Source organism: Heteronotia binoei, chromosome 9 (genome assembly GCF_032191835.1).
Source record: "Heteronotia binoei isolate CCM8104 ecotype False Entrance Well chromosome 9, APGP_CSIRO_Hbin_v1, whole genome shotgun sequence".
Classification (NCBI taxonomy): Eukaryota; Metazoa; Chordata; class Lepidosauria; order Squamata; family Gekkonidae; genus Heteronotia; species Heteronotia binoei.
In genome coordinates, this window is record NC_083231.1 from 101,697,096 (window position 1) to 101,724,421 (window position 27,326).

Below are 27,326 nucleotides of genomic sequence, written 5' to 3' on the forward strand. Positions count from 1 at the left end.
CATAATGTAATAGGTAGTTAAAGAGAGCTGAATCCTTTCCCTCCTTACTTCCACATGCTCTGAAACTCCAACAAGAAAAAGAAAAAGAAGAGGAAGAAAGAAGGAGGAGGAGGAAGAAGAAGGAAGGAGGAGGAGAAAGAGGAGGAAGGGAGGAGAAGAGTTGGATTTCTACCCTGCCCTTCACTCAGAGTCTCAGAGCAGCTTACATCTCCTTCTCTTCCTCTCCCCACAACAGACATGCTGGGAGGTAGGTGAGGCTGAGAGAGCTCTGAGAGAACTGTGACTGATCCAAGGTCACCCAGCTGCCTGCATGTGAAACAGTGGGGTCTAAAACCTGGTTCTCCAGATTAGAGTCTGCTGCTCTCAACCACTACACCAAACTGGCTGTCACTCCACCAAACATGCCCACCTTGTTGTGTTTAGTTTGGCCAAATCTAATTAGATTAACAAGATTAAATGAATCAAAACAATCCGCTAAAAGAGTTAGTAAACTTTCCCCTGGTAGCTTCCACGGTGTAAACAAGCTGCCATTAACATTCTAAAAATCTCAAGTTAATCGATAAAACAGGCTCTAGAAATCAAAGGCTTCTTTCTGCAGGCTTCCAGAAACAACTGCAGCCTTCAAAACAAAACAAAAAAAAAATTCCTTGGGATTTGGGGCTTGCAAGAGAAAGCATTCTGGAAAGGTTAGGCTCAATTTTTTCCCTAAGGGACAATAACATAAAAAAAAAAATGCCAACCCAGGTGAGGATATTACCCAAGCATGCACAAGAAACGTACCCTTCCTCGAGTTCTAGTTTCCTAGACAACTCATGAGGGGAGTAATATATTGTGCGAATAGCCTCCTTCTGACTGCAGGGAGTCTCGAAAGGACTATGTGCTCGAGCCGTTGATTTGCTTGGAGTCTGGTACAGAGCGGAGGTCCATCTGCTGCTTGAGATCTGGGCTGTGCTTGCGGCAGGCTCTTCCCCTCCGCTCCCACTGCTATCGCTGTAGCTGTCTCTCCTAGCAGGGGACTTGATCCGCTTCTTGCCCTGGTCAGGAGCTTCGTTTTCATCTGAACTGTCTTCTTGTTCTCCATTCAAGGGCCGGGAGTTACCTTTACTGTGATCTGAGAAAATCTGCTGTGGGGAATGGATTGGTGTCTATAACAAAAAGAGGGCAACAGATAGAGGAAAAAATTATATTGATGGTAACTTTTGGATGCAGAGTATTTATGTCTGTCTATTTCAATTCTGGGGATGTGTAATAGTATGATCTTGTCACCCTGTTTGTGGCTGTTCAGTAAGTTGCTTCAGTGTATTGCTTCCTAATCATGCATTACAGCGCAATTGGCTTTTTGTGCATATGAGTGCCTACAGACTGAGTTCAATTACCCCCTGTCTTTGCTGTGTAACTGCTCTGTTCAGCAGGCAACTGTTTTAAACAAAGCATGAATTAGTCACAAATTATATAAACCAGTCACCAATAAATGCTGCATTTTAATAAAATTCTACTCTTAAGAACATAAGAGAAGCCATGTTGGATCAGGCCAATGGCCCATCCAGTCCAACACTGTATAAAAACAACAACAGGTGCCATCAGGAGGTCCATCAGTGGGGCCAGGACATTAGAAGCCGTCACACTGTGCTGCACCAAGAATACAGAGCATCACTGTCCCAGACAAAGAGTTCCAACAATACGCTGTGGCTAATAGCCACTGATGGACCTCTGCTTCATATGTTTATCTGATCCCCTCTTGAAGCTGGCTATGCTTGTAGCCACCACCACCTCCTATGGCAGTGAATTCCACGTGTTAATCACCCTTTGGGTGAAGAAGTACTTCCTTTTATCAGTTCTAACCCGATCGCTCAGCAATTTCATTGAATGTCCACGAGTTCTCGTATTGTGAGAAAGGGAGAAAAGTACTTCTTTCTCTACTTTCCCTATTCCATGCATAATCTTGTAAACCTCTATCATGTCACCCCAGAGTCAACGTTTCTCCAAGCTTAAGAGCCCCAAGGATTTTAACCTTTCTTCATAGGGAAAGTATTCCAACCCTTTAATCATTCTAATTGCCCTTTTCTGGACGTTTTCTAATGCTATAATATCTTTTTTGAGGTGCAGTGACCAGAACTGTACACAGTACTCTTTGGTTTTGTCTGAGTAGGCTCAGTGATTCTAATGTCTGCCAACTGGACTGAGTTGGTAGCATTTTTGGACACATGCATTTTTGGAAAAACCTGACGCAAACCTGTTCAGCAGGCAATTGCAGCCGCAGAGCACAAACCGAGCAGGCTGGCATGATTGGCTTATATCTGAATGACACCTTTGAACATGGAGAACAAGGTTTGAGTCAGGACCGTAGCCAGTGGGGGAGGGACACAAAAGACAGTGCCCCCTTTTGAATCTGCAGCAGCCTCACCCCAGCAGCTCCCCCCACCCCAAACTTTGAGACCAGTGGCACCTTTAAGATCAAGGTATAAGCTTTAATGCAGATGCACACTTCTTCAGATACCTGAAGAAATGTGTGTGCACACAAAAGCTTATACTTGAATAAAACTTCATTGGTCTTAAAGGTGCCACTGGACTCTAAGCTTTGTACTGCTGCTTCATACCAACATGGCTATCCCCTGGAATCTACCTTTGAACATGGTAAGTTCAACTGCCAAACACATTTGGGGTGACATCTGCAATATCCTCACACCTGCATCGCTGATTAATCATCTGTCTTTTAACTGACTGCCATTCAGTAAGTGTTTTTATTACCAATACAGATCCTTTTTGTGAAAATAATGATAAACCGAAATAATTTTCTATTTTAGTAATTCTTTTTTCATGTCATCCATTTGAGAATCTGGAACACTGCTGAGCATAGCAGCACGCCAGAATCAAAATGGCTTTATAAAAATAAGAAAGTTCAAATCCCCTCAATTTTTCAGAAGATCATGATTTAAAAGGCACTTTGGCCCTGATCTCATCTGAACATTGCTAGATTCAGTTGCCTACATTTCTTATTGCTAACTAAAACCACAGGAAATGAAAACTATTTTCTGGGCTTGAATCTGGATGGAAAGGGGAAATAATCCTTAATTTTAAGACTTTAAAATCTCAAAGAAAAGAAATCCTAAAAGAAAACCCTCTACAAAAATGTTCCCCAAGTTTTCCTAAACATGCATCATCCCATAAAAAGCCTTACCAACAAAGAAGGATCAATTTCTGGTAGGATTCCAGGGAGAGGCCTGCAGAGGAGAAGAGTAACTTCGGGGGATGTTCCTCTGAGAGCTGAGATGACTTCCTGCAGGCATGGGGGATTTAAAATAAAATACAGACTTCATTTGCATGAATTCAACTGGGTAACTCATACTAGTAAAATAAACAAAGCCAGACTTACCAGTGGCTACTAGAACTCCGCACCAGTGACCTCCCTTACTTCTTCAGGGGTGGAATTCTAGCAGGAGCTCCTTTGCATATTAGGCCACACACCCCTGATGTAGCCAATCCTCCAAGAGCTTACAAGGCTCTTTTATGTAAGCTCTTGGAGGACTGGCTACATCAGGGATGTGAGGCCTAATATGCAAAGGAGCTCCTGCTAGAATTCCACCCCTGCACCTCTTACCATCTTCCCCCACCTAGAAGCCAGTGTCCATTTTTTTTATTACATAGTTTATTTTTATAGAGCAAAATGAAAGACAGCATAAAAGAATTCGTATTGCAGCTATTTATATGCATTACGGAGTTATCCTGTTATAGGGACCCATAACAATTTCAGATAACACCTTCCTCTTTGTAGATCAGTAATCTTTAAATTAACATACATGATCTTGATTTTCTCTGTCTATTCTTGGATATTTGAAGCATTGTTCTGCTTCTCACACCTGGTTAAAACAATCCTGCCTTCAGAAATTAAATATAAAACCTGCAATCTCTTAGGGAACCTTGTAACATAATTTAAAGCAGCCCTGTGGTGCAGAGTGGTAAAGCTGCAGTACTGCAGTCTGAGCTTTCTGCTCACGACCTGAGTTTGATTCCGGTGGAAGCTGGGTTCAGGTAGTCGGCTCAAGATTGACTCAGCCTTCCATCTTCCTAAGGTCGGTAAAATGAGTACCCAGCTTGAGGGGAAAGTGTAGATAACTGGGAAAAGCAATGGCAAACCACCCCGTAAAAAAGTCTTCTGTGAAAATGTGATGCGACATCACCCCAGAGTCAGAAACGACTGGTGCTTGCACAGGGGACTACCTTTATCTTTAACATAATTTAACAGGAAAACTTCTGATCTTAGAGGAATCATTTCACATCCAAATTCCAACTTTTCATGAACGTTTGCCCCAAATTTACCTTAACAAGGGTATTGCTACTTCATGTGTAAAAACACTGCCATTGGCAATTACAGTGCCTATGTTGCCAGGAGTATCGAATGTTTCATTTGTTCTGTTCCTCCAAGCACATCTAAATACAGTTGTGCAAGCTGTGTGTGTCCAAGAAGGCCTTTCAAACTCCAGAAGCTCTATTAAGCATGTGCAACATGCCCTGCTGTATTTATATATGCTTGGAGCCAGGATGATGTAGTGGTTAAGAGTGGCAAACTCTAATCTGGAGAGAAGGGTTTGATACCCCATTTCTCCTCCACATGAAGTCTGTTGGGTGAGCTTCTCAGAATTCTCTCAGCCCCACCTCCCTCCCTCACAAGGTGACTGTTGTGGGAAGAAGAAGGGAAGGCAACTGTAAGCCATTTTGAGGCTCCTTAGGTTATAGGGAAAAAAGGTAAAGGTAGTCCCCTGTGCAAGCACCAGTCATTTCTGACTCTGAGGTGATGTCGCATTACAACGTTTTCATGGAAGACTTTTTACGGGGTGGTTTGCCATTGCCTTCCCCAGTCATCTACACTTTACCCCCAGCAAGCATTTTACCGATCTCGGATGGAAGGCTGAGTCAGCCTTGAACCAGCTACCTGAATCCAGCTTCCACTGAGATTGAACTCAGGTCGTGAGCATAGCTTGGACTGCAATACCTGAACCCAGCTTCTGCCAGGATTAAATTCAGGTGCAGTTTACCACAGGGTATAAAAACCAATTCTTCTTTTTGGAGGGATGGAACATCAACTGGTCTGGCTCCTAGGTGGGGTGGGTGGGTGGAAATGACCATGGTGGCTGTTGCCCCTGTCCTAAAACCATCACCTCAGGCCACTGCCTCACCACACCGCATGGCAGAATTAGCCCTACAGAGGCGCACTAACCTGTTGGGACAATCCTTTCAACGAAGCACCATTCACTTTCAGGATGACGTCCCCGACTTCAATCTGCCCACTTTCTGCTGCGGGTTGTCCAGGGAAAAGTTTTTTAACCCTGACTATGCTGGAACCTGGCTGTTCTGGAGAAACACTGTCTTCACGGCAGAAACTGAAGCCCAGGCCGGAACTATTTTTTATTAGATTCACCTCAAAGGTGTTTTCTGTCAAAGCAAAACAAAACAAAACTTGGAGAATTATCAACCAAGATATTGCATATCTAAATGTAAAATATCAAAATTGTCAGGGCTTTTTTGTAGTAGGAACTCCTTTGCATATTAGGCCACACCTCCATGATGTAGCCAATCCTTCAAGAGCTCACAGGGGTCTTAGAACAGGACCTACTGTAAGCTCCAGGAGGATTGGATACATCAGGGGTGTGTGGCCTGATATACAAAGGAGTTCCTACTACAAAAAAGCCTCTGAAAACGGTTAATTCTTCCACAACAGGCCAAGACATTCTGATTACTGCTGAAGTCTGAAAATAGAATATTCTGAATATCCTCACATAAAATTTGGGAGGTGATCTATTTGAGAATAAAAGACAGCATTCTAGAAAAGCCTTAGACAGTGGAATGTGGAAGTTGCCTCCTTATGCCAAATAAGGTCTTCAGCATCTGTGGATCAGTTCTGTTAGCAGCAGTGACTTTCCTTGGCTCTTCAGTCAAAGAAGGCGCTCATGTTAGCCAAAAAGATCCACAAGATCCAACCCAAAATATTCATATGTTCCACCAGCTTCAGATAATACACAAAGTTTTCAGTGTTCAAACCACTTCACCTATTTGGGCTGGATCCCCCAACCAGCTTTCCCATAGTTTTTTTTTTTTTTTTAAAGTAGGACCACCCAAAAATCTATACTTGAGATTTTCAGATTTACTTGGACAAAACCCAAGTGGAACAGAGGCTGTAATAAGGAAGAAAATGGAGTGATTATGAGCAAAAAAAAACAGCTGGCTGGATCTGCCCCCTTACAGCAGACTGGTAAGGAAGGCCAGTATTATCCTCCCCATATTGCAGATTTGGGGGGTGGGGTGGTGGTGGTAGTGAATGAGAGGCAGTGTGAGTTGCCTAAGGCTACTTAGTAGAACTGTGGAAGAGACAAGATGTGAACTGGGGACTTCCTGGTTCGCTGCTCACTCTATTCATCTCTGCTATACCAGCTCCAAATCAGAATATGGAAGAACAGTTTTACAGATGGATGCTTAAAAATCTACAAATGGAACATAATACCACCAATGTTCCCTCTAAGCTGCAGAGTCCTGTGAGCAAAAATTCTACTTTGTGAGCTACTGGCATCAAAATTGTGAGCTACTGCATAAATTATTATGCTCTGGGGTCATCGTTCCTGAGCGAAGACAAAGAAGTGTGAGCTGGAGGCTAAAAATCTGTGAGCTAGCTCACGCTAACTCAGTTTAGAGGGAACACTGAATACCACATGTGCTGACCATCATTGAATCAAGGAAGGATGTGTGCATCTTTTAACTTTATATACAGACACTATACAAATGCACAAATGCCTTGTTTACATGGTTTCATTTCCATTATCCTCCACTAATGCATGGGAAACCTGTAAAAAGTAAGTAAAACAGATATGCTTAAACATACAAGAACATATGAACATATGAAGCTGCCTTATACTGAATCAAGAACCTCGGGTCCATCAAAGTCAGTATTGTCTTCTCAGACTGGCAGCGGCTCTCCAGGGTCTCAAGCTGAGTTTTTTCACACCTATTTGCCTGGACCCTTTTAGTTGGAGATGCCGGGGATTGAACCTGGGACTTTCTGCTTACCAAGCAGATGCTCTACCACTGAGCCACCGTCCCTCCCAAGAAGGGGAGGATTGGCCATTATAGCCACTGGGACTTCTCCTGCAGGGCCGATGACCCACACCTGCACTGCAGGAGGCCAGCCCAGTGGAGAAAACTGCCTCAGTGGGAGTGGTGATACCCAGCCCATCCAAGGCCTGCACAGACCAGCAAAGGCAGCACAGTGGCTATGCAGTCCAGGGGAACTGGCACTTGAAACACCTGGCCTGGGGGAGGCAGCCCACAGCCCAGGCAAGTGTTCCTGGCCCACCTGAGGCCCAGAGGCACTCCCAGTCCACCTGAGGTCTGCGCAGGGCTTAGAAAGAGGTGGCTTGCTGAGCAGTCCGGCTGCCTCTCCCTCTTGCCCTCCTGGGTGGGGGGGGGGCAGAGCCATAGCTGGCTCCTCTCCCAGTCTACCTCTACATACAAGTAAAAAGTTATTTTCATTTACAGAGGAAAGGGGCAGGTTCCACAGTTACTTCTCACACCAGCATTGTCAAAGGACTTGCCCTCAAGTAGAACAGCAGGGTTGTTCTAGATCAAAACAAGACTGAGCTCTTCCCAGAACAGACCCCCCCCCCCAAACTCTTTGACCCTGCGGGGAACATTTGGAACTCTGACACGGCATGATGGGTGCCCTCAAGTAGAACAGCAGAGTGGTTCAGCCTGCCCAATGAGATAATCAGAAGGAAAGCCTACATTTGTGTGGGAAAAGAAGGGACTTTTTGTGATTAAACCAAAATCGAGGCCTTAAAAAATGGTTGGTTCAAGGAGTGGGGAGAAAGATAAAGTGATGAAAAAAACAGAACAAAGCTGGGCAAGAAATCCAGGCATTGAGAAACACAGAGGACAGTCAGTTAGCATGATGGCCTAGGACCAGGGACTCCAACACGACATGTGCCAGCCACTGTCTCTTAGGCCTAGTCTACCTCAAAGTCAGAGGAAGAAATGACATCTGCTATCCTGACATTCTTAGAGGAAGGGCGGAATAGAAATGTGGCAGACAGGCAGAAGGTTTCTATTATATTCAAGAGGGTCGATGTGGAACTTTACCAACCTAAAACACTTGGCATTTGAGACATAAAACGTGAGCATTCCTTGAAGGGTCAAGCTCATCTAGCAATTCAACGAGAAACTTACCATCAGTGACAAAGTTATAGTCCCTGGTACTTAAAGTCTTCTTTACAGGTTTCTCTGGAGTGACACCTTGACTGGACTGGACTGGAGGTGTGTACTGTGGAGTCACAGGAGCATGCACTTTGGTAGCTGGAAACTGCCCCTTTTCCAATACAAGGTGGACCTCCTGCAGAAACAAACACACATTAGTCAGAACTCAGATTATGAGGAGATTACAACCACCTTGCTGCAAAAATAAGAGAGTTGTTTCTTGGTTCCCTTGGCATGCAGAAGATTCCAGGTTCAGGCCCTGGCATGGCATTTCCAGGTAAGTGATCTGGTAGTCGGTGATTTCATTTGAAATGTGGTGTTGGAGGAGAGTTTTACAGATACCATGGACTGCTGATAATGACAAATCAATGGGTTCTAGATCAAAACAAGCCTGAGCTCTTCCCAGAACAGGCCCCCCAAACTCTTTGACTCTGTGGGGAACATTTGGAACTCCGACACGGCATGATGGGTGCAGCCACAAAATAACTGCCACAGCTTATCATCAGCTACAGGGTGGAGATTCTTGTGCTGTGGTGGATGCTGCTGTCAAAGAAACTTTTTTAAAAACCTGCACAACCAATCCAGTAGTCGATAAGAGGCTTTGCTGGGCAATAACAGCACTAAAAGCACTTGGTGGGTGCCAAAAAAGATGTCAGCAGGCCCTATCACACCCAGAGGCACTATGTTGGGGTGCCCCGGCCTAGAAGCTAAAATGAATAAACAGAGTCTATTGTACATTGGTCACATTATGAGAAGACAAGAGTCACAGGAAATGATAATAATCAGGGCAATTTTTTGTAGCAGGAACTCCTTTGCATATTAGGCCACGCACCCCTGATTTAGCCAGTCCTCCAAGAGCTTACAGGGCTCTTCTTACAGGGCCTACTGTAAGCTCTTGGAGGACTGGTGACATCAGAGGGGTGTGGCCTAATATGCAAAGGAGTTCCTGCTAAAAAAAAAAAGCCCTGATAATAATGTTAGGAAAAGTGGAAGGCAGCAGGAGGAGAGGAAGACCCAACATGAGATGGACTGACTCCACTAAGGAAGCCATAGTTACTCTCATTTGCAAGACCTGAGCAATGTTATTAATGATAGGACTTTTTGGAGGTCATTAATTCATAGGGTTGCGCTAAGTCAGAAGCGACTTGATGATACATCACACACACACAGTAGATGACCCTAGAACAAAGTTTGAGCCCAGTGGCACCTTTAAGACCAACAGAGGTATAAGCTTCTGAATGCATGTGCGCTTCAGCAGATACAGCAATTGTGAAAAACCTCTACCTAAGACCTTGCAGAGCTATAGCCAGTCTTAGTAGACAGTGCTGCTAACTCTGATGGTCCAAGGGTCTGATTCAGTATAAGGCAACTTCATGGAGCTGATTCAAACAGTACTCTTTTAATGAATGTATCAGAGCTCACCTCTGCCTGTCCTGGAAAGCCATGTAAGGAGAGAACCCTCCTATGCTATAAACAGCTGCTGAAAAGGAGTGGCCTGCCACACAATTTTGGAGGAAGCAATATCACACACTTCCCTATCTCATCCCTGGCAACAGCAGCTGTTCTCTGATTAGAAGACAGGGCATTGCAGGTATAAGCCAAGATCAGGGGTGGAATTCTAGCAGGAGCTCCTTTGCATATTAGGCCACACACCCTGATGTAACCAATCCTCCAAGAGCTTACAAGGCTTTTTTTGTAAGCTCTTGGAGGACTGGCTACATCAGGAGTATGTGGTCTAATATGCAAAGGCGCTCCTGTTAGAATTCCACCCCTGGCCAAGATATACAAAGAAAAGCAGGACCCACCTGGAACCTTCACCTATAAGCATTCAAACTGCACTGTGTACATTTGATCTGCACGAAGACATGGAGGTTGTATACACAGAGCGAACTGTGTGCACCTGGGGTGATTATGTGAAATGGGAGGTGGGACCAGAGCACTTGATCATGATGGGGTAGGGGAGCACACTTGCTTCCACTTCTGCTCTACACATGTCTGCCCCAAACACACATATATCATGAATGAAGACAGAGTGCCTTGCTTACTCTGGCAGTGATTGCCTTTGCCTAACAGGGGAGAGCAGCTGCTGCCAGAGTGAACAAAGCTCTGCTGCTGAGGTTGGTGAATGATGAGATGCTTTGACAAAAATGTGACAGTTAAGAGAGAAGGAGAAGCTGTCGCCTCCTACCTGGCCAGTATTCCTCAGGATTTCTACAGCTTGTTTATGGGTAGCTCCTTCCAAAGAAACACCATTGACAGACAGAACTCGGTCACCTAAAATCCAACAATGGACAATTAGGAAGGAAAGGGGAGCATCAATTACACAGAACAGCTATCCACAGATGATAATAATAATAATAAATTTTATTTATACCCCACCCTCCCTGCCGAGGAAGGCTCAGGGCGGCTTACAGGACATGGTAAAAACCATGTTAAAACAATAAAACAAGATTATACAATTCAATACAGATAACAATTAAATATTTAAATAATCTAAAAACAGTCTAAAAATATAATCTAATAGTGCTATTATCTCAGTTATGTTAATGTTAATGATGGCGTGATGTTTATTCCAAGCTCCATCTTAGAAAGCTAGCCGGAAGAGGGCGGTTTTGCAGGCCCTACGGAATTGGCCAAGATCTTGCAGGGCCCGCTCCTCTTCCGGCAGCTGGTTCCACCATTGGAGTGCTTTTATAGAGAAGGCCTGTTCTCTAGCTGTTTTTATAGTTTGGCCTCTTTGGACTGAACCACTAGAAATTTCACCTATTCGTGTTCCATTAAGCGACCATTCATTTCAGCACTAGTACAAAAAGAAGCTTCCCGGTGGAATGAGGAAACACGCACACAAACTACCCTGGATCAGACCAAGGGTACCAGCTATGACCAGCCAAATGCTCCTGGAAAGCTCCCAAGCTGGGCTTAATGGTTACAGCCATTCCTGCTGCTTGCTGCCAGTATCTGAAATTAAGATATACTGCTGCTGAACACAGAGTTTCTCCATAACTATCACAATTAACATGCGTCAACAGACCCGTCCTTTGTGATGATACCTAATAATATCTACTGAATGTACTTTTTAGTAACAGGTTTCTATTTCCAGCAGCTTGAATTGCTCTGAGAGCTAAGCAAGGTCTGCCACAGTACTTGGATGGGAGACCATGGAGAAGGAGGAGGAGGTGGAGGACTAGATTTATACCATAACTTTGCCTTTCACTACCTGAAGGAGTCTCAGAGCGGCTTACAATCTCCTTTCCCTTCCCTTCCTCACAATAGAAACCCTGTGAGGTAGATGGAGCTGAGAGAGCTCTGACAGAAACTGCTCTTGAGAGGAACAGCCCTGCGAGAACTTGTGACTGACTCAAGATCACAGCAGATGCATGTGGAGTAATGGAGAATCAAACCTGATCCTCCCAGATAAGAGTCTGCACACTTAACCACTACACTATGCTGGATCAGCCAATGGCCCATCCAGGTCAACTTTCTGTAACACACAGTGGCCAAAGTCCAGGAGCCATCAGGAGGTCAATCAGCGAGGCCAGAACTCCAGAAGCCCTCCCAGTGTGCCCCCCCCACCCCACCAAGCACCAAGGAAAGAGAGCCTCACTGTCCTGGGCGGTCTTGCTTGGGAATTTCCCACGTCACACATAGATTTGACCCAAATGATAAGAAAAATCGGTATTGCACAAAATGCCACAAAAACTATCATATGGAAAACGGACATGCCTTTTCGAATCCTGCCATCTGCCTCCGCTGCTCCTTTAGGAATAACAGCCTTCACATACAGGCCTCCATGTCTCACGTTGGTGTTGACACCCCCCTGTGGAACAAATGAATTTAAAACACAGATGTAAGAAAAGAAGCCAGACATCTAAAACCACACTACTAACCAACCTTTGTGGACCCCCCCACACACATATATTCAAAGTAGGCCACCAATGAGTGAAAGCAGAAGCCACAGGCAAAACCACCCCAAACATTTTGAAAGCTGCATTCCAGAGCCCCCATGCAAAAAGGAGTCAATGCAGAGGCGAGACCCAAGCCTTCTCAGGAAAACCTGCCCAGTTTCTGTTGTGAGGACAGTGCTATGAAAAATACTTGGGCTTGCTAAAGCCAGCTCCTGCTTGGAGGGCATCATGCACCTTCATCCATAGAGAAGAGAGATACAGGGGGAAGGAAATTAAGATGCGTCCTTTTCTCTAAGCTAGATGCTGGTTTCTGTTAGCATTTGAAGTAATATAATATATAATAATAATAATTTTTTATTTCTATCCCGCCCTCCCCGCCCTCCCCTGCCATTTTATTTTCCTGGCAAGGGTCTACTGCCTTGTGAAACAGCTGTGCAACAGGCAAAAATTAAACAAGCTAATTCCCCCCCCCCCCCCAAACTCAATGATGAAGTGTGCGAGTTCAGTTCTTGGATTTCTTCTTGCACTGCAGCTCTAAAAGGCAAAGGATGGCTGCCAGGAAAAATATGGCCAGTTTTGGCATGAAGTGACTAGTGGACAGGTGATCCATGCCAAGGCTACAAGGGGTCAGGCGGAAGACTGTGTGTCTATAAAGCAGCAGCTCGGTGCCACCTTAAAGACACTGCATCCTATCTTCTTGAACTGTGGAAATTACGAGTGGTTGTGGTACTGCTGATGTTGGTCAACAAATACTGATTTCTTGGTTGGTTTGCTTTCCGCTTCAAGTGAAAAAACTTGAAGTCAAAAGGCCAGCAAGCTACCCACCGCACAAAATTACATAAGAAGTGAAGAAAGGGTGGCGCGGGCTTCTTCAGGGGTTAATGAGGGCTGCTGGGGGTTTTGCAAAACTCCTGGTGGCTGGCTGGCTGCCCACTCTTCTAATCCAGAGATTGTTATGCAGCTGCACCTACTATTCAATGGACAACGTAGGTAGGTGGGGGGGGTGTCAGAAAGGTTCAGGAGCTGTGCTCCTGTGAGCTCCTGCTGAATTCAAGGCCTGCTCATGTTCATGCTTTATTTTAAGAAAAATAAAACTCTAAAGCAGGGGTGGCCAAACTGCGGCTCATGTGGCTCTTTCACACATATTATGTGGCTCGCAAAGCCCTCGCTGCCCAGTTGGCTGGCTTTGAGAAGGCATTTAAAGTTAAAGTTGCTTTCTTTCCACCTCTCTCTTCCTCATCAATTTTCCTTCCTTGGTTGCTTGCGGCTCTCAAACATCTAAAAAAAAAAAATCTGCTGTCCATCCCTGGACCAAGGGAGGCTAGACTGCCGCAGATGCGAGCTAGGGCCTTCTCGGTGGCAGCGCCAGAATTGTGGAATACTCTCCCAAAGGCCATAAGGGCCCTGCGGGATCTTTCCACTTTCTGCAAGGCCTGTAAGACCGAACTGTTTCGACAGGCCTTTGAGATCTAACCTAATTTGGGAGAGAGCTGCCACTCTACACCATTACAGAGTACCATGATCACCATTTACATCTATATTTATGTTAAATCATATCATAGGATACAGCACCAAAAATGCAATGGAATGTTTTAATGTTTAAGAGTTTTAAATAATTTTAAATTGTAGTTTTATTGGTTAAATTGTAAAAATGTATGTTGTTAGCCGCCCTGAGGCCGCCCTGAGGCCGCCCTGAGGCCGCCCTGAGTCCGCTTGCGGAGAGGGCGGGATAGAAGTTTAAAGTAATAAATAAATAAATAAATAAATAATCTGATGTTTATACTATTTGGCTCTTATGTTAAACAAATTTGGCCACCCCTGCTCTAAAGAACATAGAGTCTTTGGTGAATCATCTTTTCTAGCTACCAGCACCTTGTCAGATTCCAGAAGCTAAGCAGGATTGGCCCTGGTTAATGTTAGGATGGGAGACCACCAAGGATGTCCAGGCAATGGCAAAACACCTCTGCTTGTCTCTTGCCTTGACAACCCCATAAGTCAGCTGCAACTGAATGACACTTTACACAACCGGCAATTGCACCACCCAACGAATTGTCTCTCCAACAACTGTGAAATGCAGTACAAATGCAAACCAAAGATCAGCTTTTGACCAGCTTCTGACACCCCCACAAAGAGCAATAACTGCAAAGGGCACCACGTCAGAGATCTGCGTTCGGAATTTGTCTTTAAAGCGACGTTGCCAAGTAGCTGCAGCCCAGAAATACAAATGATCTTATAAAGCCAGACTGTATTTTCCTATAATTTAAAACACATGCAAAAAAGAAATAGAGGGTTCACGGTTGCTCGGTTGCAACGTAAAAATGCCACATTTCACTTTAAAGGAGCAAAGGATCTGGAAGTTGAAACAGACGTGGCTGTCCTCATCCATTTCCTCCTCCAGCTCTTTGGCCTGCCCTGCTGCCTAGCTGGCTGTGGAGTGAAATTAAAATATCGCTTGGAATAGCAAGCAGGGCAGGAGGGAACTGAGGGAACTGGGCAAGAAGAGACACAGCCATCCTCTCTGCTATCTCTGTGGCACTTTAAAAATGTAAATCACTTCTGAATTGAAGTCTGGCACAGGGACCCTATGGAGGGTGGGGGGAAATGGCACTGAAATGTTTTAAATAACAAATGAAATTAAATCGGACTATGTACAAACATCCTGACCTGGAGGGCCTAGGAAGAAGATGATGATGATACTGGACCTAAATCCCGCCCTATACTCTGAATCTCACAATTAGTGTTCCCTCTAAGCTGAGTTAGCGTGAGCTAGCTCACAGATTCTTACCTTCCAATTCACACATTTTTGTCTTAGCTCAGGAAGGATGACTCCAGAGCACACTAATTTATGCAGTAGCTCACAAAGTAGAATTTTTGCTCACAAGACTCTGCAGCTTAGAGGGAACATTGTCACAATTTCCTTTTACCTTCCCCCATACACAGCAGACACCCTGTGAGGTGGGTGGGGCTGAGAGAGCTCTCCCAAAAGCTGCCCTTTCAAGGACAACTCCTACGAAAGTTATGGCTGACCCAAGGCCATTCCAGCAGTTGCAAGTGGAGGAGCGGGGAATCAAACCCATTTCTCCCAGATAAGAGTCTGTGCACAACTACTACACCAAACTGGCTCTCAATAGGATAGCCAGATTTTATCAGGCCTCAGAAGTAAAGCAAGGTTGGCCCTGATTAATATTTGCGAGACCCCCAAGAGAGTACAGAGTTGCTACACAAAGGCAAGCAGCAACAGGAAGTCGCCAGTGAATATCTCTTGCCTTGAAAACCCTACAGGGGATTGCAATAAGGTAGTTAACTACAGAGCAAAAAAGAAAAGTACAAATGTATATTTGGTGGCATTCTGCTTTACAGCCAGCAGAGGGAGCAAACACAATTAGAGACCAAAACCCCTTCAAAGTTCAGTGGCTCTTTTAAAGAGACCGCTTCCATTAGTAATCGTTTTCCCACTGACCTTACCCCGGAGCGACGTCCCTCTTCACTGCGCAGCGTCTGCGCGGATTTCCCACCAACTGCTGCGCAGAACCAGGAAGTGCCGCGGCTTTTGCGTCGCAGATGTAAACCGCTAAAAACTAGTTTACATCTGCGACGCAAAAGCCACGGCTCTTCCTGTTATGCGTAGCAGTTGGTTGGAAAACTGCGCAGACGCTGCACGGTGAAGAGGGACGTCGCTCCGGGGTAAGGTCAGTGGGAAAACGGCCAGTATTTCTCCCTGGCTTATTTCCTGCTGCTCTCCTTGTGTGTTCCCCAGCTTACTGAAATACCTGGACACAGAGAAGGTGATGAAACCAGCATTAGTTGAGGCCAATGAGGTTGTTAAGTGATTATCCAACATATCCAATGGCCAATCAGGAGCATACCTGGCCCCATCCATTTTCTAAAAATACTTGTGGGCACCAGGAAAGGTGTCAACAGGCACTACAGTGCCCACGCACACCAGGCTGGGGACCTCAACTCGAGCCCATTTGGTTGCTATGTCCCCCCTCCCCACATATATCTCTGCAAGAAATAATGGTATAATAATTCTATTAAATTTATTTTAGAAAAAGAAAACCCTCTGCAGTTGGGAGAGGAAATGGCTACCATGGGGGAAATGGCTGCTATGTTAGAGGGACTGGCAGGGCTTTTTTTGTAGCAGGAACTCCTTTGCATATTAGGCCACACACCCCTGATGGAGCCAATCTTCCTGGAGCTTACAATAGGCCCTGTACTAAGAGCCCTCAGTTCTCGGAGGATTGGCTACATCAGGAGGGTGTGGCCTAATATGCAAAAGAGTTCCTGCTACAAAAAAAACGCCTTGGGGACTGGGAAAATCAATGTTCCCACCCACGCTGCAGCCACCCAAAGCTCTGCTGCAATCTTTCTCAAAGCTTCGAGCAAAGCAGGCTTGAGAAAGATTGGAGAAAAGAGCAGGAAGCTCCTGAGAGATGCATTAAAGTGCAACAATGCTGTGGGGAAGGCAGATTTTTTCCTGTCCAGTTCCCAAGTGAGTTGGAATTGGGGCAAATAATCCTTTGCAGAAACAGCCAATGTGGAAACATAGCTTAATTAAAGTGATACTTTATGTGTCTGAATGGGAGCTGTTCCTCTAATTTATTTTATTTATTTATGTCATTCGATTTCTATCCCGCCCTACCCCACTGAAGTAATTATGGCTACTGAGCATCCAGCAAACCAGGATCCAAAGCTGGGTTATCAACCCCAGTCTTAATCATGAGAAATGGACTCCCTGGCTTATTTCCTGCTGCTCTCCTTGTGTGTTCCCCAGCTTACTGAAATACCTGGACACAGAGAAGGTGATGAAGCCAGCATTAGTTGAGGCCAATGAGGATGTTAAGTGATTATCTGCAAGGTGAATCTTGCTTTCACAAACTAATCAACATTAAAATAAACCAAAGTTTCATGTTAGGTCTGAATCAAGACAGTGTTGGCCACGATACACTGATTTCAGAAGCTTCGGCTGCAACGGGTCAGCTGTCCAGCTGAGAACAAGCATATTATAACATTTTTGTGGCACAGAGTGGTAAAGTTGCAGTACTGCAATCCAAACTCTCTGCTCATGACCTGAGTTCGATCCCAGTGGAAGCTGGGTTTAAGGTAGATGGCTCAAGGTTGACTCAGCCTTCCATCCGTCCGAGGTCGGTAAAATGAATACCCAGCTTGCTGGGGGGAAAGTGTAAATGACTGGGGAAGGCAATGGCAAACCACTCCATAAAAAACCTGCCATGAAAACACTGTAATGCGACATCACCCCAGAGTCGGAAACAACTGGTGCTTGCACAGGGGACTACCTTTACCTTTTAATCTTTGTGGGCTGTGATCCAATGCTAATTTATGTGTGAATTAGGGTGGCTCTCAATCAGGTTGTGAAAAAAAATACTGGTGCTTTCTCCAGCATATGCTTCGAAGTGCAGAAGCACAGACACCAAAGTGACATTTGAGGACCCAATTAATTTTACCAGATGCATGTGTCCAGGTGTTTATTAACCACAAAAACAAGCATTTAGGATGACCAATAAAGGTAGCAGAAAGCACCCACTATACAGGTATTTTCTCACAATAATCCTAGTGTGAGAGCTGCCCCAAATTCACACACAGATTTGTGGAGGGCTGGAGATTAACTGTAAAAAGCTACTTTACAACGTCTCTTTAAGGTCCACTGCTTTCCTGTAAACCAGAAATTTTAACAGGTAGTTTGGAGTGGAGAAGAAGAGAAAACAGCTAAAAACCTTGTCAAACAGTACCGTGACACTTATTCCCAAGCCGTTCTCATTTTTGACTAGTTCAACCTCAAAGACATCTCCTGGTTTAAGAGGCGGTGCAGAAAGCTTTTTAGAATTCACCGAGCTGGCCGAATTCATAGAAGAAGGCTCCTTCATGCAAAAAACAAAAGAACAAGGGGGAAAAAAGGAAGGAAAGGAGAAAGAAAGAAAAAAAGAATGACACCCTGTTAGAGACGTAACTGCTGATTAGGATCACATTGCATATTTATAGGGATAGCCAGAGGTTTCAAAAAGATTATGCACATATATGTTTTAAAAAGAGGAAGGCAGAAACTTGTATCAAAACATAAGCACATTTTTCCCAGTGCAGTTAGCATTTAGTACAGTGTTTTAAAGTAAATTGAGGTTTCTCATGGGTCAATGCGCGTGCATCAACTGACTTCCCCAATGAAAGAATCAATAGGCTGATAATTCCATGGGACAGAATGTTTGCTGGAATAGCTCAGTGGCCACACCTTCTGGCTCAATTCTTTATGTACAAAAACACTCTGCCAACCATGACTGGTTTTCAGTTATGAGGGTCACTGCAGTTGCCTCAGGAGGTGAGGCTGGTAAGCAGGGAGCTTTCTGGAGCAGATATTACGCTCAGTGTTGCTGTTAGCGATCAAACAGCTACATCCACTTAAGTTAGCCACCCAGAGGAATGAATTTGAGGAGTCCCTTGTCTGCAAAACATGCTTGTCTTTAAAGCCACAATCTGCCCAATGTTAAATCCCACAGATTTAACTAGGAGCAAATTTACACGTCTCCCAAGGAGGTGGGTGGGGGAGAGGAACGGAATTTAAACTGTGCTTTAAGTTTGGTTGAAACTCAAATGCAAAACTGAAAACGTTTTTTTGCCTTCCTTCAGGCACAGGGGAGGGGTCACTATGGGACTGGAGGAGATTGTTAATTTCCTGCATGGTGCAGGGGGTTGGACTAGATTATGCTTGGAGCCCTGTGTCCCTATGATATATGTTTTGCTTAGATGGAGAGAACTCTTTACTTTCCTTTACATTCCCCCACAACAAAGGATGCTAGGTTTATTTATTTTATTTTAGGTAAGTTATATTCCACCCGTTCCCAAAAACAGGCTCAGGGCGGATAACAACAGTCAAAAAAACATATAAAACAACAGTTAAAAATGAAATCAGTGTGAACAATATAGGCTCAGTTGGGCACATGTTATATATACTGAAAGTCTAAAACAGTAAGTCAAATGAAATTCATTATAGTTTGCCTGTAAGCTTTTCTTGTCACTGTCCACCCGCCAACTGTAGTGAGCTATCCCCTCAACTACACGGGTGCAAGCAAAATCCCCCATTTTGTGAATTCAGAAGGGTTTTTTTTTTAAATGCCAGAGAGGACTGTTTCAGAGAGGGCTAATTCAGCCACTGGAAAGAAACAAAAAATTATTATTGTGTAAACAATTCTGGCGCTCATGAGCCGAATTCCTCACAAGAGAATGATTACTTCCAAGAATGGAAGTTGATTCATTAAGACATTTAGAGTGTTGTGCCAAGCTCCTATTAGAACAATTCACATCCATGCAGAGAAAACATGGCATAAAGCGGCTTCTTCAGGCAGGTGGGAAAACCTCACACGGACGAGTCACGAAAAACAAGCTTAAATGACTTCTTAGAAGCAAAACCAGGGCACCCAACCAGTTCCTCCCTTGGTTGTACACTGAGATATTTGCAGAGAATTTCACCTGGGAAAAACCTGTACCCAAAAATGTTAGTACAAAACAGCACAAGCAATTATGGCAACAGAAGCACTGCGGGTCTAACCTCCCCCCCACTCCTATCCATTATCCTCCGCTGTCTTAATTTCTAAATTAACTAGAAGTAATAAATAGCATATTTCAGACCAAAAAAATGTGATAGAAATGGACTGTGCCTTTTTAGCTAGCATCTGCTCCTGGCTGCTGGAGAAAGTTGCTTCATCCATATCAGAATCCCCTCGGTCAGAATATTCCGCATTCTCCACCACTCCAACCCGTTTCGTTTTTGTTTGGTTCGTCTCAGAGGAAGTTCTGTTCTTCTCATTGCCACCAGAAAAGCCAAGCTGGGAGCTGTGGCAATGCTGCAGTTCCTGCTGTACCTTGTCGTTGACATGGTTGCCAAAGACACTGTTGGACTGACTTTGGGACAGGGTGGCGCTCTCGGTCCTGGAGTCCTGAGAGCTCAGGCTCCCGTCTCGTTTGCCTGAGCGAAGGCCGGGTGGACTCCCTGAAGAGGGTCTCTGGTGGCAGGGAGGCCTGCTGTGCTCCTCAGAAGACGACTCTGCCTCATTGTCCTGTGCCCACGAAGGCCCCTTTAAATAGTCTCTCGAACCGCTGAAGAGACTCAGCAATTCTAAGAACAAATGAAAACATCCAGTGTTTAAATGATCCTTCTGTTCTTTTTATCCTTCAGTGCTTGAAATGGAAATGGAAATTATGAAAAAGCAGATTGCTGAGGGGATTTGAAGGGTCAAGTACTAGCCTAAGGGCCAATTCACACATTACAAAGTCCACATTCCCCTTCATGAACTCTGTACACCCATGTTCTAGGAGTTACCAGCTGGAAATCTAATTCCCAGACAATGATGGACCCAATATGGACTGGGACCAGAGGGTTTTTTTGTAGCAGGAACTCCTTTGCATATTAGACCACATCCCCCTGATGGAGCCAATCCTCATGGAGCTTAGTTGGCCCTGTAAGCTCTTAGGATTGGCTCCATCAGGGGTGTGTGGCCTAATATGCAAAGGAGTTCCTGCTACAAAAAAAGCCCTGACTAGGACCATAGCATAACTTCAGCTTTCCTCCCATGCCATGCTGTTTTCCTGATGTGAAATGGCCTCTGGTAGCCACTATTTGCCCAGTAGGGAAACTTAACATGAACTCATCCTTTTTTCCTTCTTGTCATCAAGTCACAGCTGACTTAAGGCAACCCTGCTGGGTTCTGAAGGCAAGAGATGAACAGAGGTGGTTTGCCATTGCCTGCCTCCACCTCACAACCTTGGTATCCCTTGGTGGTCTCCCTTCCAACTACTGACCAGGACTGACCCTGCTTAGCTTCTGAGATGTGATGAGATCTGGCTAGCCTGGGCCATCCAGGTCAGGGCATATGTATTAATAGCTACGTGTAATTTCCACAGTATGGCAAACAGTGGCTCCCAAGGCTGTTTCAGGTGAGAGAAACAGGAAGGAGCCATTTTTCCCTCATGCATCACAATCCTGACCTGAACTGGGGCAAAATGCACTTGGGAACTGAGTTCCCAGCAATGAACTCCAGGCACAGCACACGTCGGACCCAAAGTCCTCATGGCAGCCGCATGCCCACCATATTGGTCTTTGCAAGGTGAACTGGTTCCAAACCTAGAATGAGCGGTACCATATCTGTCTCTCTGCTCACACACAATCTGCACCCAGCCTTCTAGCTCTGTCCCCAAACAGTTGATTTGATTTAAATTAATTTGATTTTAATTCTTTAATCAATAAAGCAATGACAGCTGGACATTTTCTGAGTCATTAAATACTTAGTGCAGTCCTGCTAAAACCTTGTTTCTAAGATGGTTTTGAAAGGGGCATATAAATTATATTTATACAACAGTGCATTAATGGGGGGGGGGAAATAAACTTTTTCTACATTGCAGATTATTGACTGAGAAAAAGTTACAGAATATATCACTGATAATCTATACCAGTGGACCCCAGCCTTTTTGGCACCAGGGACCGGGTTTGTGGAAGACAATTTTAACATGGACCGGTGGGGGGGGGAGGGAGGGGCCCAGGCGATGGTTTCGGGATGATACAATTGTGTCCTTTATTTTGGTCTAGTGGTTAAGTGTGTGGACTCATCTGGGAGAACCGGGTTTCATTCCCCACTCCTCCACTTGCACCTGCTGGAATGGCCTTGGGTTAGCCATAGCTCTCACAGAGTTGTCCTTGAAAGGGCAGCTTCTGTGACACCTCTCTTAGCCCCACCCACCTCACAGGGTATCTGTTGTGGGGGAGGAAGATAATGGAGATTGTGAGCCGCTCTGAGATTCAGAGTGGAGGGCAGGATATAAATCCAATGTCTTCTTCTTACTACTACATTGTAATATATAATGAAATAATTATACAACTCACAGCCCAGATGCTGACCGGCATCAGTCCACGGCCTGGTTGCTGACCAGTACTGATCCATGGCCCAGGAGTTGGGGACCCCTGATCTATACAAAAGGGTTTTGTTTTGTTTTTTTGCTCATGCAATGATTTACAAGCACCTTTGGTCGGCCTCTCTTTAGGCTGGGAGATGACAAGGGTCACATCGCTGGGAGCCCTCTCCAGAATTTCGAGCACTGCATGGTGGCTGACTCCTTCCAAGCTCATGCTGTTCACCGATATCAGGCGATCTCCTATGCAGAGAGATTAATGCAACGATCAACAACCCAACATTTATCACGCAAGGCTTTATTAAAGAATCTCACCACTGCCAATATGCAGATTCCCTGCAATTCCATCATGTTGTATGTGGAAACCTTCCTAACATATAAGCCTTGCATAGTACCAATTTCTGGCAAACTTCACCTGGACCTTTAGACAATACCCATTTGGAATAGTAAGAGGAATGTAACAGGTGAAGCTACCTTATATTAAATCAGTTTGTTGGTCCATCAAGATCAGTAATGTCTAGTCAGAATGGCAGTGGCTCTCAAGGGTCTCAGGTGGAGGTCTTTAACATGCCAGGTCCTTTTTAACTGAAGCTCCAATGTATTAGAGCAGGGGTAGCCAAATTGCAGCTTGGAAGTCACATGTGGCTCTTTCACACATATTGTGCGGCTCTCATAGCCAGCTTGGATAAGGTATTTCTTTTTAAATCATTACTCCAAGCCAAGGCAGTTGGCAGCTTGGAGAATGCATTTTAAAGTTACTTTCTTTCCACTTTTCCCTCCCCATTTGTTTGCCTTCCTTCCTTCCTGCTCTCAAACATCTGATGCTCATGTCTTGCAGCTCTCAAATACCTGACATTTATTTTATGTGGCTCTTACATTAAGCAAGTTTGGCCATCCATGTATTAGAAGCTCCAATTAAGCATGTGCTGTAATGCCCAACAGTTTGCCATTTGTTCCTTATTCCAAGCAACTGTTACTTATTTAGTGTCAAGAGGGAATACTCTTAGAAAAGATGAACCACAGCTGCAAAAAGCAGCTTTAATTTACAAGGACGGTATAGGCGAAAATTCTGACAAGTATAATGAATTGTTTGCTTACAGTTTCAAAATGTGTTTTTTATTTTCAAGTGACAGTCTTACTATCCTTGGGACTGAATTCAGGCATGGGATGTGGAACTAGGAAAACATGCTCTTCAAACGTTCCTCTCACTCCCTTGCAACGAAGTCTGGGAAAGAGATCTTAAGGATCTTTTTTAGATCTTGGACTTAAACTCAACCTCTGATCTAAGCTGCAGCACGGGATCCATTGTGCTGGTGGCAGAAAGTGCTATCAAGTCATAATTGAGTTAGGGAGATCCCACAGGATTTTCTTTTTTTTTGTTAAAACAATTTTTATTTGGTAACATATGGTAACAAATTATATTTCTTGCATTGTTAATAACTTCTTTTATCTATCCCATATATTACTTTCTACCCACCCTTCCCCCCCGTTACTTGACCCCCGCTGGTGTCATTTACTTAAAGTACTAATGTTTAAAGGTACCCTTAACTAATAAAAACAAAAATTAATATTCTTCTTTTTTCTAAGACTTAATCATTATCAAAAATTGTCCAATGTCCTTTTATGTTCCACTCTTTTTCTACATATCTTCTGAACTTTTCCCACTCCATCTTAAAAACTTCTAAATCATAGTCTCTTAAAATTCTTGTTAATTTGTCCATTTCACTCCATGTCATAACTTTTACAATCCAATCCCATTTCTCTGGTATTTTTTCTTGCTTCCACAACTGCACATATAATGTCCTAGCAGCTGACAAGAAGTACCAAATTATAGTTCTATCTTCTTTTGGGAATTTTTCCATTTGTAATCCCAACAGAAAAGTCTCTGCAACTTTCTTAAATTCATATCCCAAGATCCTAGAAATTTCTTGCTGAATCATCTGCCAATACTTTTTTGCTCTTTCACAAGCCCACCACATATGGTAGAAAGAACCTTCATGTTTTTAACATTTCCAACATCTGTCTGGCATCTTGTTACTCATCTTTGCCAATTTCTTAGGCGTCATATACCATCTATACATCATTTTAAAACAGTTCGCTTTAATACTATGACACGTCGAAAGCCTCATAGAGTTCTTCCACAAATATTCCCAAGTTTCCATCTGTATTTCTTTATTTACATTAATTGCCCACTTAATCATTTGAGATTTCACTACTTCATATTCCGTAGACCATTTTAAAACACCACTGTGTTGGTGGCAGAAAGTGCTATCAAGTCATAATTGAGTTAGGGAGATCCCACAGGATTTTCAAGAGGCGAAGGTGGTTTGCCATTGCCTGCCTCTGCATAGCAACCCTGGACTTCCCTTGGTGGTCTCCCATTCAAGTACTAACCAGGGCTGACACGGGTTTTAGCTTCAGAAATCTAATGAGATTGGGCTAGTCTGATCCATCCACATCAGGGCTGAAATCTATTGTACTTGTTCATTTTGTATCTCTTTATCTAATGAACTCCCTCCTGCCTCTTTCCACGATCTCTTGTCAAGCTGTTCTCCCCTCCCCCAACTTGCAGAGGGAGAGCCAATTCGGTGTAGCGGTTAAGTGTGCGGACTCTTATCTGGGAGAACCGGGTTTGATTCCCCACTCCTCCACTTGCACCTGCTAGAATGGCCTTGGGTTAGACATAGCTATCGCAGGAGTTGTCCTTGAAAAGGCAGCTACTGTGAGAGCCCTCTCAGCCCCACCCACCTCACAGGGTGTCTGTTGTGGGGGAAGAAGATATAGGAGATTGTAAAATGCTCTGAATCTCTGATTCAGACAGAAGGGTGGGGTATAAATCTGCAGACTGCTTCGCTGAGGACCAAGTGCTGGTCGCAACTCGTCTACAGAAGGGCAGAGTTCTCTGCATCAAAGGGGGGGAATCTTTCTTCAAGTATTCTTTAGCATGCTCTTCAAATACTATGCCACCTGCGAAATTCTTGTGATCATAATCACGCTGGGTAACTATCGGAGTTCAAAAGCACATCCAGAATTTGACACCAGATTGGATGTTCAACACAAAAGCTGCAATCAGTAGCACAATTCTCCGGATGTGTATTCCTCTATAATGAATGTGGCTGTTGTTGGGAGGGAAGGCAGACCAGTGGGAACAGGGAAAGCTCCTGCTCAGAAGGGACCCTATTTAGTTTTGCTCTGAATCAAACAACAGAGCCCTGCGGCACTCTTGAGAACACTCCATTACATTTCCTGTAACATTATGCCTTTGATAAAAGCACTGGAGCTTCAGTTTTCCAAGATGAACTGTTAAGCTCTTGAATATAAAAGTAAAAGAATGTTTCCAGTCACCTACTGAAGGTGATATTGAAGGCGCTTCCCTATATTAAACTATTGGCCTTTGTTTTGAATGACAGGTCTGTTGATTGCATTTCCCAAGCCAAATGTTTCTCAAAGGAATCATCACCAACAAAAAATTTTCATCAACCACAATGGACAGGAAGGCATTAAATTACTAATGTGAAAACAGAATTTAGGAATTTCTTTTCCCTATTACTGTTTTTAGGCAAGGTAACCTGAAGGTATACCTGGTTTCAATGACCCCTGCAGATCAGCTGGTCCTCCGGGAGTTATGGAACGAATGAAAATTCCAAGATCAAGTTTTCCAGTCTTCTCCCCACCAGTGATCTGGAACCCTGTTGAAAACAGCTGTTCAGTAACTCTAAACATTCAGAGCAGTCATCTGTAAACTGATTTCCAAAGGTGTAGATTTTAGTGTATTTGGCCAAAGTGCAAAGGTTGCTTTTAAAAATACATACATTTTGGCTAAATCTAAGCGATTTCCAAAGGTTGACAATACAATAAACTGTGGTTTATAAATTACAGCTTGATCAAGTCCCTAGTTAACAGGTGACATCTCAATGCAGACTGTCCAATAAACATGGGCACCAAACTGAGACTTGGAGTTTTAGCTAATTCCGTAACCACAGTCATAATTGTGGTTTTCTGTGACTTTTGAATTCACAAAGCACAATTTGTTGATAATTGCAATCACTCATGTCCACCTTGCAACAAGTACAGTGGTAGGATGTCCTTTCTGATGGGAGGCAAGAAGTGCATAAGCTGGATTTATGCACCAACCCGGATTTATTAGCTATGGTGTTTGCCACACAGGGATAGGCTTTTGTAGTTATCCCACTGATGCTATGGCTTCTCAGGCAGTACAACAGCAATGGAACCCCTGTATGGGCCAATGGCTCAGTGGTAGAGCATCTGGTTTGGCATACAGAAGGTCCCAGGTTCTATCTTGGGCATCTCCAGTTAAAGGAGTTGGCAATAAATGATGTGACAGACCTCTCCTGAGGCCCTGAAGAGCCAGTCTGGGTAGATAATACTGACCTTGATGGACCAGTGCTCTGATTCAGTATAAGACAGCTTCATTTCCAGCTTCCATTTTCTCTCAACCCCTTTTTTTGTGGAGATATAAGGGGAAATGTATATCTCTGCAGTGAAAGGGGGTATAGACTTATTTCTTTTAAAATGAAAGCTGGGAATTCCACAAACCTAAAATACAGACATTATACCAATTTTTGTAAAAAGCTCTCTGGTGGGATGTCCTTGCACTGTGTGGGACTGGAGGAGGGAAAATGGAACCTATATGGATGGGACCAAGAAAAAGTACACTTTCCTGTCCATATGGGTACAAGTTGCCAGGCCCCCCATGGCCATCAGCAGGGGATGGGGAGGGGGTAGAATTGCCAGATCTAGGTTGGGAAATCCTAGAGAGTTGGGGGTGGAGCCTGGGGAAGACCTTAGTGGGGTACAATGCCATAGACTCCATCCTCCTCAGCATCCATTTCCTCCAGGGGAACTGATCCCTGTGGTCTGGGGATGAGCTGTAATTCTGGGCGATTCCCAGGCCCCAACTGGAGGCTGGCTAAGCTACAGTCTTTCCCAAAACACTGCAGTAAGCAGATCTGGGAAAGACTGGAGATACAGGGAAAACCCAAGGGGCACACAGAAGCACCACAATGTTGTAGTGCAGTGAAACGGGAAAAAAAAATACTTCCCAGCATCATCCAAACCTCTGTGTAAAGGACCTACATCTGGCAGGCTATAGCTGGAACCACATTTTAAATGTACCACAGTTTACTGAGACAGCTGAATGCAGACCTGCTGTCCCTTGCTTACCAGCAGCTTCTGTAAAATAATATCCTCAAAAATATTATAAATGAATTATGTACAAATTGCCCTGATGGAGAACTTTCCCTCTCAGGT

The 27,326-nt window shown here is 44.2% G+C and overlaps 1 protein-coding gene across 1 annotated transcript in view; it reads right to left on the minus strand.

Moving 5' to 3' along the window:
* Positions 1–27,326, minus strand: part of PTPN13 (protein tyrosine phosphatase non-receptor type 13) — a 172,463-nt gene that overhangs the window by 36,325 nt on the left and 108,812 nt on the right. Inside the window, exons 20-29 of the mRNA XM_060247088.1 lie at positions 25,637–25,744; positions 22,167–22,298; positions 19,811–20,268; positions 17,894–18,022; positions 11,962–12,055; positions 10,427–10,512; positions 8,212–8,374; positions 5,216–5,430; positions 3,179–3,277; positions 781–1,145 (exon numbers count right to left, since the gene is read on the minus strand). Coding sequence (XP_060103071.1) covers positions 781–1,145; positions 3,179–3,277; positions 5,216–5,430; positions 8,212–8,374; positions 10,427–10,512; positions 11,962–12,055; positions 17,894–18,022; positions 19,811–20,268; positions 22,167–22,298; positions 25,637–25,744 — 1,849 coding nt within the window. The remainder of the gene's footprint in view (positions 1–780; positions 1,146–3,178; positions 3,278–5,215; positions 5,431–8,211; positions 8,375–10,426; positions 10,513–11,961; positions 12,056–17,893; positions 18,023–19,810; positions 20,269–22,166; positions 22,299–25,636; positions 25,745–27,326) is intronic.